Below are 12507 nucleotides of genomic sequence, written 5' to 3'. Positions count from 1 at the left end.
TTGCTATCTCTGTAGCCCACTAGAAATACCAATGTAAATTTAAAAAAATAGAAGAGGGGAGTTTCAGTTAAATATATTTATTTGCATATATCCAGCTCAACTTAAGGTTATGACTGCGAATCTGTTAGGGTAAACCTGATGAAAATAGCAACACCAACATCAAAACCACTTACTGGACAATCAATTTATTCTCTCATTTGTAGGACAAAAGGTTAGTACCACCACGGCTGATAGATTTATGGTGCAATATTAAGAAAAAGCATTGGCAGAGGGACAGACAACATTTTAATGTTGACATTAAGGCAGAACAATCATTTGTTTTAATGACAGTTATTGACACTCTTAATGAAGGTTAAGAGTAGGAGTTTTAAAAATCAGAGAAATCTGTGTTGAAATTTCAAGTCTGTTTAGAATGATGGGACCTGGAGAAAGTTACTTGAGCTTTCTAGGCCTCTGTTTCCTGATATGTATAATGGATTTCTAGTAAGTAGCTCATAGAGCAGAAAAGATTAAATCAGTTAATAAATGTAAAACATCAAAACCATCCTGGAACACAATAAGTAGCATTCAATAAATGGTAAAAATTATTTTATTAGATTAATAGAGCCTTCTGTGTCCCTGACAGAAACAATACAGGATTATATTTAAAGTAATGGTTCCTATATTAGCGCCAATTCAAACACTCTCTTAGATCGCAAAATTTAGAAAGATTTTAACAGCCCTGCTTTATTCATTAATAACTTCAATTATAATAAAGGGAAAAACACATTGGTCCTTCAATTTAAAACAAAAAACATATGTTTAAAATGATTATTTTCTTGAATGTAAAAACTTACCATGACAACACCACCAACGTATTCAAAAGCACAATGAGCTATACAGCCATACTGAACAGTATAGCCAACAAGCCGAAAGGTTTTCCCCAGAACACCACGGAGCATAGTTCTGTGTGCACTCTGCTACCATTGGCCTGATGGTAAATTTCAAAAAGTTTCATGATCAATACTATTTGAAAACACTTTAAGAAATAGTTCTACTATAAAATACTTATCACCCAGAGTGTACTAAATGCCTAACACAGTTTGGTGCAGAAAAGCAAGAGCTTATTTTCATTTCTGCTCAAGGTATTTTGAATGGTAAATTATAGCCACTTAATATTTTGACTTACTAAACAGATATTATATTCAAATATCACTGGGTTTGTATATTAGTTAGATAACTAGTACATTCTGAACTTGTCTGCCTTTTTTCATGCCTTGGTTATTTCTTGGTCAGAAGGCCAAGAAAAGATATACCTAAGAAAAGATACTAACTCTTTCAAGTACTAATAATAGTTTTTCATACTGCTGCCTGCTGTACTGCATCAGTTCTTGCCACAACGTAACATGGTATAAAGTAGAAAGCACTAGAATAGCTGTATGAAAATGCAAGTTCTAACCTGCTTCTCTTATTAATTTGTGTGATCTTCAATGAATTACTTAACCTATCTGGGCCTTAATAAAATGTAAATAATAGTATCTCACAGAACGTAACCATTGCATTACATTGACTCCCATATTACTCCCTTCTTCCCACAACCTCAATGGCTTTCTATTAGATCAAGTACAGATTATTTAGACTAATTTTCAGGATTCTTGACAGATGGCTCCCATCCCGTCCTCAGCTTCTAATCTGATCTTCCCTGATGCACCTACATGAACTGACTACTCAATCATATTGCTCTAGTTTAGAGTAAACTTTGCCCAGTGAACACTTATTTATGCCAACACTCATGCCTAATATATTCTTCATTTTACTATCATCTATTCAATTTGTAACTCTTCTCCAAGTGCTTTCAATAGGCAAAACTTTCCTTCTCCTCTGGGTTTCTACGGTTCTTAATGTTCATTTTTTAATAATTAAGAACACTGTTTCTAAAGCTGATTGTCTGAGCAGGTATCCTAGCTCTGCTACACTGCAGCTGTGTGACCTTCAGGAGGTTATTTTACCTCTGTAAGTCTCAGTGTCTTTATCTGTAAAATGGCCTTAATATCAGTACCTCTCTCAGAGAGTTAGGATTTTTGTGCTCAGATGTGAAGTCTGTGAAGCAGAGAATTTCAACAAATCCTAGTTACTATATATTCGCTTGGCAATCAGAGTGTACTCATAACGTCAGTTGCATTTTCAAGTGTCTAAGTTTCTCGCTAATATATCTTTAAATAAAATAATAGAATTTAAGAGCCTACAGCATAAGACTATATCTTTTATCACTTATTAGTGTTCATTCACCTATTAAACATTTACTATGTCTTCTCCCCTAACAAGTCTTCCCTGGCACCATCCCAAGAAATGTTATTTATGCTTTGTATCACTCACCTACCTTAAGCATACACTGATTATAATACTTACCACACTACACTGTTTACATCTTTTCCCTTATTACATACTATATTAGCTTATACAGCCGTGGGCAGCAACTGTGCAGTATTCATCTTTGAATCCTCAGGGCCTATCAAAGAAGGCTTGTTTGACTGAATTAACAAATAAATACTGAACCCAGATCTCCTATATCTTCCACATCTTTAGTATGATAAAATGATCACAAGGTTCGAAATGATGATCAGAAGACCACTGAGATTTCTGGTTAATGAAGAGACATGTTAATGCCACTCTCACTGAAGAAACTGTCAGCAACTTGTTAAAAAGTGCTCTCATTAAATTTTGCAGGTCATATGAAAAATAACTCTTCCCCTCTTTGGAATCGGGCTTACACTTATAACTGGTACACTTTAAAAACTATTGATTTTTAGAATTCAATACATTAATTAAAAGTAATATTTAAAAACACTTCATTACTGAAGTCCTATTTTTCAAAAAGATTCTTAAAAAGAGTAAGAAAACAATAGAATAAATATTATGTATAAAGTTAACCAGGTTGTGTAAATACTACTTTGCTCCAAACATAAAATTAGAGGAAAAAGTAGAAGTGAGTCCTAAAGCTTAGCTCTTAAAATGTGATCTATGAGAATAAATCTTGAAAAGGTGTGAAATGTTACATTTTAAAACTAAAATAAAAAGAAGCTTATCTGATTTCAGTGAGGGGATATATTATGAAACAAGAAGAAACATGGCACTTAACAAGAAGATACTGTCAATACAGATACAAGGTGAAGTTAGAGGGTAAATTATTAGCAATCTACCAAAATTTAATTTGTATTATGCAATAGAATCCATTTGGCTAAAATAATACTCAAAAATACAAAGATGCTATAACTGTACAACGGTTCTGTTTCACTGAGAAGCCTTGTAATTAATTCCCATTCAGAAGTAATTGGGGCCACAGAGCCATTTTTTATTACTCAGACAATGCCCAACTCCAAATACAATGTTTGTGATGAAACTGTCTCATAAAACAATAAATGAGATGAGTGATCAGAAGAAAGAAGAGATGCTGTTTCTTCTCTAAAGATACCAGCAACGGAATAGAGTCTGAAGTGTATAAGATTATTTTGGATCTTAGTCTCTTCAGATAAAAAGAGAGCTATGGAGCTCTTTACAGAGGAATCAGAGGATCAGGACTACTTGGCTTTATATGTTAAAAGTGCAATGAGGAGCACTGTTGAGAAATACTGAAATTGATAATAAGAGCTGATGGATTTTTCTAAAGAGAAATCTCAGAGTAGAAAGTAACATTCATATAAGACACACTGCTAGCACTCAGTAGCTCTACTAGCAACAGGAATTTAGACAGAGGTTTCCAACCTCTGGTTTACAGTGATTTCAAAGGGTTCATGACTCTACATGTGCATACATGTGCCAGATATCTTGTCTGCACCTCCAGATTCACTCTCCACCTTTCTTCATACTGATCTCTGTACTTGAAAACTGGCCTATATGAACTACATCCAAGCACTCTCATACCCTTTGCCTGAATGCCAGCAAGAAGTCAGAGGAAGGAAGGGTTATGTGTTTTCCTAGCTCCTTCCCTATAGAGGAAGCTCAAGCTGGCTTTCTCTTTGGACCAAAGGTCACTGAATCACCAAAGCAGTCTGCTATACAGAAATCTTTCTTCCTATAGATTCCTGTAACCTCTTCCTCCCTTGGTCCCTTCAGGCCTAGAAGTGACAACAGCTCCACTGAGGCTGGTTCCTGTTTATTCCTGGTGAATCCCTATGTCCTGCACATAATTTTGTGATTAGTTTTTGTAAATAAACCTTCCTTGAATTATCCTAATTTCAGTGTGTCAGCTATCTTCCATAGGGACCCTGATGATACAATACAGAACTTACAAAAAGAACAACTCTTACCATGTATAAGTTTACAATATTTGATGTTAATAAAGAAATTCTCATAAATAGGTATCTTGTAAAATTGCTGATGGGTGTGTAAAAATAGTACAACTCCTAAGGAGGGTAATCTGGCTATCAGAACTGACTATATATTTTATTCCCTGACCTAACCATCCCACTTTTAGAAATTCACCCCCAAAATATAGCTCCAAGATTCAAACACTGTGCATACAAGAGTCTTTATATTAGCATTATCTAAAATAGCAAAATTAGAAACAAGCAAAATGCAAAGGAAACAAGTTGACCTAAATTATGGTACATCCACACAGAGGAGTTCTATACACCTGAAAAAATTGAGGAAGAGTTCTATGAGCTGATATGAAATGATTTCCAGGATAAACTGCTTTGTTTGAAAAAAAAAAAAGTACAAAAGAGTATATATAGCAAGTGACTATTTCTGAAAGAAGGAAAAGGGGTATTTTTCCAGAGATAAGAAGGAAAAATAAACCAGAAAAATAATGAAAATTATTACATTAATAAGGGGAATGGGTGGGAACAGTGTGGAAAGAATAGGGATAGGAATGAGACATCTGAGCATACCTCTGTATATTGTTCTGAGCCAAGTGTTTTACATATTCAAAAATAGAAGTAAACAAAAACTATAAAAAGAAAATACTAAAATTGAAAATAAACAAGGAAAATGAGCCAATATGTGTAATACTACCATATACCAAAAAAACAAAATTATTTCAAGTATTTTTAAACACAAGATAATTTTAAGGACAAAAATATTTTGCAAATGAATCTTAAACTTTTCTTAGCAGTTTTGTTATTGGTTGTAGCACTTTATGTGTATTTTGAGTAGTACAAATGAGTAAATATATTAAATTGTTGATACCAGGATTCTCAGTGTGAGAAAAAGAAGCTAGAGATATAGAATGGGAGGGTAAAAATGAGTTGGAGGGATCAAAACAAATTCATTCAAGTAAATATGTGCAGGTTGGTCTATCTGCCTGTCTGCCTATATAAAATATCATCCTAGCTCTGAAAAGACCACTGAAAAGACCACTAAAAGAAGCAATGATACTACAGTAGTAATATGCACACTTAGCCCTCAAATTTTTCGTTTCCAAATACCATTCCCTACTAAGAAAAATAATTTAGGGCTAAACAGTCTTGCTGTACCACAAAGCTTGTATGTGTTCAAAGTATAATGGAGACATTGGAACCATTTTGAGGGTTCTCCCACTGGCTGAATGTGGGATTTTAAAAAAAGTAATAATAGTAATAAATAATACATTAGATTAAAAATAAAATCTATTGAGATAATAATAATGTTTTTTTAAAAAGAAGAATGTGCTGGGGACAGAGAAAGTTCTTTATTAAAAAATGACAGCTAATAAATATAGAGGGAATAATAACATTACCACCAATGTAATAATTGATTCAAGCAAGGGCCACTGATAGACGTTAAAAATTACTGGGCGAAAGGTTGTCGGTACACAGTATATGTGCAAAGTATTAAAGTGAATAATTTATTCTTTACAAAGAGAACAAAATACCTTTACATGGAGAGATCTGGTAAATATTATCTTAACCAAGTGATGAAATTTAGCTGCATAAATAATGGTACAAACTGATACAATGTAGCTTGCTGACATGATGCAATGACAAGTACATCATCATCTGTGTACTATGTGTGCCAACAATGTGCAACCTAAACCTAATTATGAACAATCAGATACATCCATTCCATATATCCATGGTGGACATTCTACAACTTGGACACTTACAAATATATAAATTTAATGAAAGAAAAAAGTAACAAGAGTACTATTTTAACTTATTAAAAAATACAAGGACATGACAACCAAATACAATATGAAATCCTTAATTGCACCCTGGAGCAAAAGGAAAAAAAAGCAATAAAAGATACTACGGGGATAACTGGGGAGACTGCAACATGGCCCACAAATCAAAACACATCACCATTTCAATGTTAGATTTCTTAACAATATCACGGCTATGCAGGAGAAAGATCTTGTTCATAGGAGAAAAACACTGATTTAGACATGAACGTCATGTTTGCAACTTTCCTTCACATGGTTTACTTCTACTACTAATAATATAGACAGGTAGACAGATGTAGACAGAGAAATTTATACACATACATATACATATACACATATATATACAAATATGTACATATATTCATATATATATATAGGAATAGACAAAGCTAATGTGGCAAAATGTTCACTGTAACTCCAGATGGAGTGTATATGAATGGGCATAATACTATTTTTTCAACTTGATTATAGAATTTTTAAAAAGAAACACTTGGGGGGAAAACAGGTATCCTCATAGTCATTCAATCATTCAATCATTCAACGAATATTTATTGAGCTTCTACTAAATGCCAGATACTGGATTCAGCCCTGAAACTATAAGAGTGAGCATGACAGAGTTTAAAGTTTACTGGGGCAGATGTCACACACACACACAGTAGACAAATAAACATTTAAGTATATTCAATGATTTCCATAAAGAAAAAATACACTAAAGTGATAAGGAATGATGGGTGGAACATATCACTTTAGGATGAATCAGAAAAGATTTCTCCGAGGAAATACCATTGAAGTTGGGTTCTGAAAGATAAAGTAAATATGGTAACAGTGGAAAGAACATTATGGGCAGACAAAACACCATGCATGTGCTTAAGGAAGTAAAAGAAGGCTGGAGCACTGTCTGAAGGACATAAAATGAGACTAGAGAGATAGGCAAGGTTATTCAAGTCTTGTAGAATTTTGCATTTTGTTCTAAGAGTAATGGGAAGCCACTGAAGGATCTTAAGCAGGAGAGTAACACGATCCGATTTACAACTTAAGATCACTCTCACTACTATGCAGAGAAAGGACTAGAATGGGGGCAGGAATAGAAATGCTAGGGCAATTAGGCTGGACCAACTATAATAGTGGCAATAGAAAGGGACAAAAATGGACAGATTTGACAAAATTCAGAAGCAGAATAAATAGCAAGGGATAGGATGACCCTCAGGTTTCTGGACTGAGAAACTGGGTACATGGAATTCTATCCACATGGTTCTATTCATACTCACATTTGGGCTAGAAAATGAAAGGTCCCATTTTGTTCATGTTAAAATTAAAATATTTGTGAGACACTCAATTGGACATGTATGAGACTAGAGCTCTAGAATTCAAAGGAAATTTCATACATGAAAAGTCTCGGAAAAATAATTCCTATCTTAGCGTGAATTATATTCTACTGCAAATAAGAGAAAACTAGAATAAAAATAGCTTAAGCAAGGGATTTATTTTCTAACATAGATAGGTAGACAGGTGTAGACAGAGAAAGAAGAAGTATCAAGTTTATTCCTGACTAATTTTTTTTGTCTTTTTATCCAAGAAAAAAACACCTTTGTTCCATTTATATCTAACCAGCCAAAACTAAACAATTAAATACAAAGGGTCCTGGGAGAAAACTGCTGTTTTCTTTACAAGCTTTGTAGCACTATTTTACTTGAAAAACACCTGAGTATTTTATTATCTAAAAAGAAAAAAATGAAAGCATTGATGAAAGTATAAAAGAGAGATGTGGAAATGGAGACAACACGTACAGTCAATTCTTTGCAAAAGTTTGGCCACGAAGGCAAGCTAAACAGTAGACAAGTTTTTTAGCCTTAACAGTATTGACATTTGGGGCCAGACAGTTCTGCATTTTAAGTAGCTATCTTTTCCACTGTAGGATTTCAGTAGCATCCCTAGCCTCCAGATGCCAACAGGACTCCTTCCCTAGTTGTGACTAACTCAAATGTCTCAGACATTGACAAATGTCCCCAAGGATGTAAAATTGCCCTCAGTTGAGAACCACTGTCATAAAGTAATAGGAGGAATGTGGTATTTAGCATTTTTTTTTTTAAAAAAACACAGAAACACAGTCACGTTTGAGCTCCAATGGTAACAATCCCATAGGGAGAGAGGCTAAAGATGAGGAAAGACTACAGGTAAGAGAGGGGAAGAGGAGAGGGAAATAGAGAGATGACTGAACACTGAGGTAAAGAAGGCAAGAGGAAGACTTCAATGCCAGTTTTGACAGAGTAGCTTACACTAGATTAACCTTCTTGGTTAAAACAATACAACAATAACAAAATCTGGATAAAATAAGCAAAATGGCTGTTTAAAAGCAGTAGGCAGCAATATAGGCAGGATCTGAGGGTCAAGGATCTATGAGACAAGGAAGAACATAAGGTGAGCTCCACATTCACTTTGCCTTTTCTCCAAGAATACTGGTCAATTCACAGTACAGGAAAATAAGAATCTCAGCAGAAAGTGGCAGTCTCACATGTCCAGGACAGAGGTTGGAATTTGCAGCTGTCAAAGTAGATGGCATGTGGCAGTCAAACTGTAGATAGGAAGGAACTACAAGTCTGCGTGCAATCTCGTGGTGAAGTGCTGGCCAACTGCTAAATTGCTACCTGAGCAGAGTGAGACTCTGACAGTCCCAGCAGAAAGCGCAGATAAAAAAGCAAGAAACCTAAGCAGAGATGTTAGCAACCACAGAACACCATACAAAGTGAGGGGGACAGGGATTGGACTTCAAGACCCTCCAAGGCTAGCCGTGTTGGTTGTGACTACAATAGGGCTACCACAGGGAGAAAAGGCAAAAACTGAAACTGATCAGCCTTAACAAAGAATCTGACCAACCCTTGACAGGATTAAAGTAAGTTGCTCAGACACTATCTACTTGACTGAGGAAAAACAAAACGAAATAAAAACACTAGTTTTCATAGGACAAATGCAACATTATTTAGAACTCCTACAATATTTTCTATAACCTTGGAGAATGCCTTTTTAAAAAATTGAGATAAAATTCACATATTGTATAATTCAGTCTTTTAAATGACACAATTCAGTGGTTGTTAGTACATCCAGAGGGTTTTAGCATATCCATCACCATTAGTTAACTCCAGAACATTTTCATCATCTCAAAAAGAAACCCCATATGCATTAGCAGTCACCCTCTATTGCCTCCTTCCTTCTAGCTCCTGGCAACCATGTCTCTATATGCTAATTCCAGACATTTCTTATAAATGGAATCATACAATATGTGGTGTTTTTAGATTGGCTTCTTTTACCAAGCCTAATGTTTCCAAGGTGCATACATGGTGTAGCATGTATCAGCACACCACTCCTTTTTATGGCTGAATAATATTGCAATGTATAGGCCTATCATTTTTTAAAAATCTATTCATCAGTTGATGGGCATCTGGGTTGTTTTCACTTTTTGGTGATTATGAAGAATGCTGCTATGAACATTCAGGTATAGGTTTTGTGTGGACATATGTTTTCAAATCTCTTGGGTATATATCTAGGAGTAGAATTGCTGGGTCACATGAAAATGCTGTTTAACTTTTTGAGGAACTGCAAAATGTTTTCCAAAGTGGCTATACCATTTTATATTTTCACAAACAATGTATTAGGGTCCAATGACCTTATATCCTTGCCAATAACCTTGTTCTTGTCCATGTTTTGATTATGGCCATCTAGTGAGTGTAAAGTGATAACTCACTGTGGCTTTGATTTGCATTTCCCTAATAATCAATGATACTGAGCAGCTTCTTCATGTGGTTACTGGCCACTTATATATCTTCCCTGAAGACATGGCTATTCAATTCTCTGCCCATAAAATCGGGCTAGTATCATTTTAAACTTAATTCAATAAAAGATTATAAGCATAATATAAAATAGGACCAAGTGATTGTATTCAAAGTATGTTATAAAACAAAATAAATTTACTGATAGCCAAGAGAAAAAAGTACACAATAGAAACAGATGATTCAGATATTGATACTAACATATGAAGAGTTGAAAATAAAAATGATTAACATTTGGTATAAATTTGTTGTTTATCTATTTTATATATAGTAGTTAGTATCTGCAAATCTCAAACTCCCAATTTATTTATATCAATATAAGACCAAATAGGGTTTAAAAGTAAGGTAAATACTACTAGAGACAAAAAGGAAAAAATTTCATAAGAATAGAAGCATTTTTAAAATTGAAAGGACTGAAAAACCATGCAGAGTATATTCTCCAAAATACTTAACAGAAGAGTTAAACTAGAAATCAATAACAAAAAGATAAACAAACATTTGCAAATGTTTGGGAATTAAGGAAAATACATATTTAAAAATTCCCATCTTTACTAAACAATAATGAAAATATGACACAACAATACTTATGAGAGGTACCTAATGCAATGAGAATAAGAAAATGCATAACTTTAAGTGCATAAAATAGAAAAGAAGGATGAAAATTAATTACCTAGGCTTTTATCTCAAGAAGATAGAAAAAGAGGCACAAATTAAAACCAAAACATAGAGAGGAAAAAAATAGTAAAACAAATTAATGATATAAAAAGCAAAAATAGAACAGCAAAAATCAATAAAACCAAAAGCTTATTGTTTAATAAAATTATCAAAACTGATAAACACTAGCAAGTCTAATCAAGAAAAAAACAGAGACTCCCAAATTATCAGTATCATGATTAAAAAAGGAGCAACACTAGAGATCTAACAAACATTAAAAGATAATAAAAGTACATTATAAAACATTTTATTTAATAAATGCTGATATTTTAAATTAAATTGATACAACTTACCAAGACTGACAGAGAAATTAAAAACCTGAATAGTCCTGTATATATACCAGAAATTTAGTCTGTGATGAAAAATATTCCCACAAAAAAGATTCCGGGCCCAGATGACTTCACTGATAAATACTTCCAAACATTTAAGGAAGAAATAACATTAACCATAAACTCTGTAATTAGATAGAAATGAAGGAATACTTCCCATCTGGTTTTATGCAGCCAGTATAACCTTTATACTAAAACTTGACAAGGGCATAACAGGAAAAGAAGTCTCTCATCAACATCAGCAAATTGAATTAAACGATATGTAAAAAGGATCATGAGCAAGTGGGATTTATTCCAAGAATGTACTGTTGGCATATCATTTTGAAATCAATCAGTGTAATTCACAGAACTAATAGAAAAAAAGAAAATTACATAATCACCTCAACTGATGCAGTAAAAGCATCTGATAACATTCAGCACATTTTCTGATGAACCTAAGAATAGAAGGGAGCTTCCTTAACTTATAAGGATTATTGACAATAAAAAACAAACAACAAGTAAATAACAACAACAACAAAATTTTAACATATTACTGGTAACATAATGACATGCCATTGTTGGTCCTAACCAATTCACTAAAAGGATACAAAAACTGGAAAGGAAGATGTTAAAAGGTCATTATTAACAAATGAGATTTCTCTATATAGAAAAAGAGTAACTGTGTGAGTTAGCAGGGTGTCTTGATAGAAGATCAGCAGGTAAATTAATTAAATTTCTATATACTAGCAAAAACCAATTAGAAAATGAAACTTTAAAATACAGCACCAAAAAGCTTAAGACAAAAATCAAAAGAAACGTTTAAGACCTTCACAATGCTGAGAGAAAGTGAAGACCTAAACAATGAAAAGATATACTCTGCCTGTAGATTGGAAGAATGTCCAGTGTTATTAGTTCTACCTCAAACTGGTCTGTAGATTAAATGCAATTCCGGTGGAATTTTTTTAGTAGAAAATGGCAAGTTCATTGTAAAATGTTTATTGAAATACAACAGATCTAGAATAGCCAAGGCAAATATTAAGGAGAACAAAGCTGGAGGGACTTACTTCAGATATCAAGATTCATAATAAGGTTACAGTAACTAAGACAGTATTATATTGGGAGCAAATGTAGACAAATTACCAAAGTGGCTAAAATTAGAAAGACAACACAAAGAGCTGAAAAAGATGTGGAGCAACTAGAACTCTCAACCACTGCTGGTAAAATGATAAACTTACACAAATATTTTGGAAGACTGTTTGACAGCATCTACTAAAGTTAGTACATACCCTGTGATATGGCAATACTATTCCTAGACATGCACCACAGAAAGAGATGCTTATGTTCAACAAAGACACATACAAGAATATTCATAGCAGCTTTATTCATAATATCACAATACTATAAACAACCCAAATGTCAACTATCAGGAGAATGGATAAATTGTGGTACATTCATACAATGGACACTATATACCATGGAAAAGGAAAAAAATATTGCCATACACAACAACATGAATGAATCTCACAGACATAATGTTAGTGAA

At 33.7% G+C, this 12507-nt stretch overlaps 1 protein-coding gene across 6 annotated transcripts in view; it reads right to left on the bottom strand.

Moving 5' to 3' along the window:
• The window catches only part of IMMP1L (inner mitochondrial membrane peptidase subunit 1), a 68769-nt gene that overhangs the window by 25390 nt on the left and 30872 nt on the right, over window positions 1–12507 (bottom strand). For 5 of the 6 annotated variants that reach the window (XM_011000414.3, XM_011000401.3, XM_011000409.3 and 2 more), the window contains one exon: window positions 837–970. In XM_011000414.3, the coding sequence (XP_010998716.1) occupies window positions 837–941 (105 nt within the window). In that variant the 5' untranslated portion in view covers window positions 942–970. Of the gene's footprint in view, window positions 1–836; window positions 971–11365; window positions 11383–12507 lie in introns of those variants that run through there. The other variant, XM_064492480.1, reaches the window with a different exon arrangement.

The sequence above is a fragment of the Camelus dromedarius genome, chromosome 12, assembly GCF_036321535.1.
Source record: "Camelus dromedarius isolate mCamDro1 chromosome 12, mCamDro1.pat, whole genome shotgun sequence".
Lineage (NCBI taxonomy): Eukaryota > Metazoa > Chordata > Mammalia > Artiodactyla > Camelidae > Camelus > Camelus dromedarius.
Note: the sequence above shows the minus strand (reverse complement) of the source record. Positions and strands in the feature narration are given on the sequence as shown.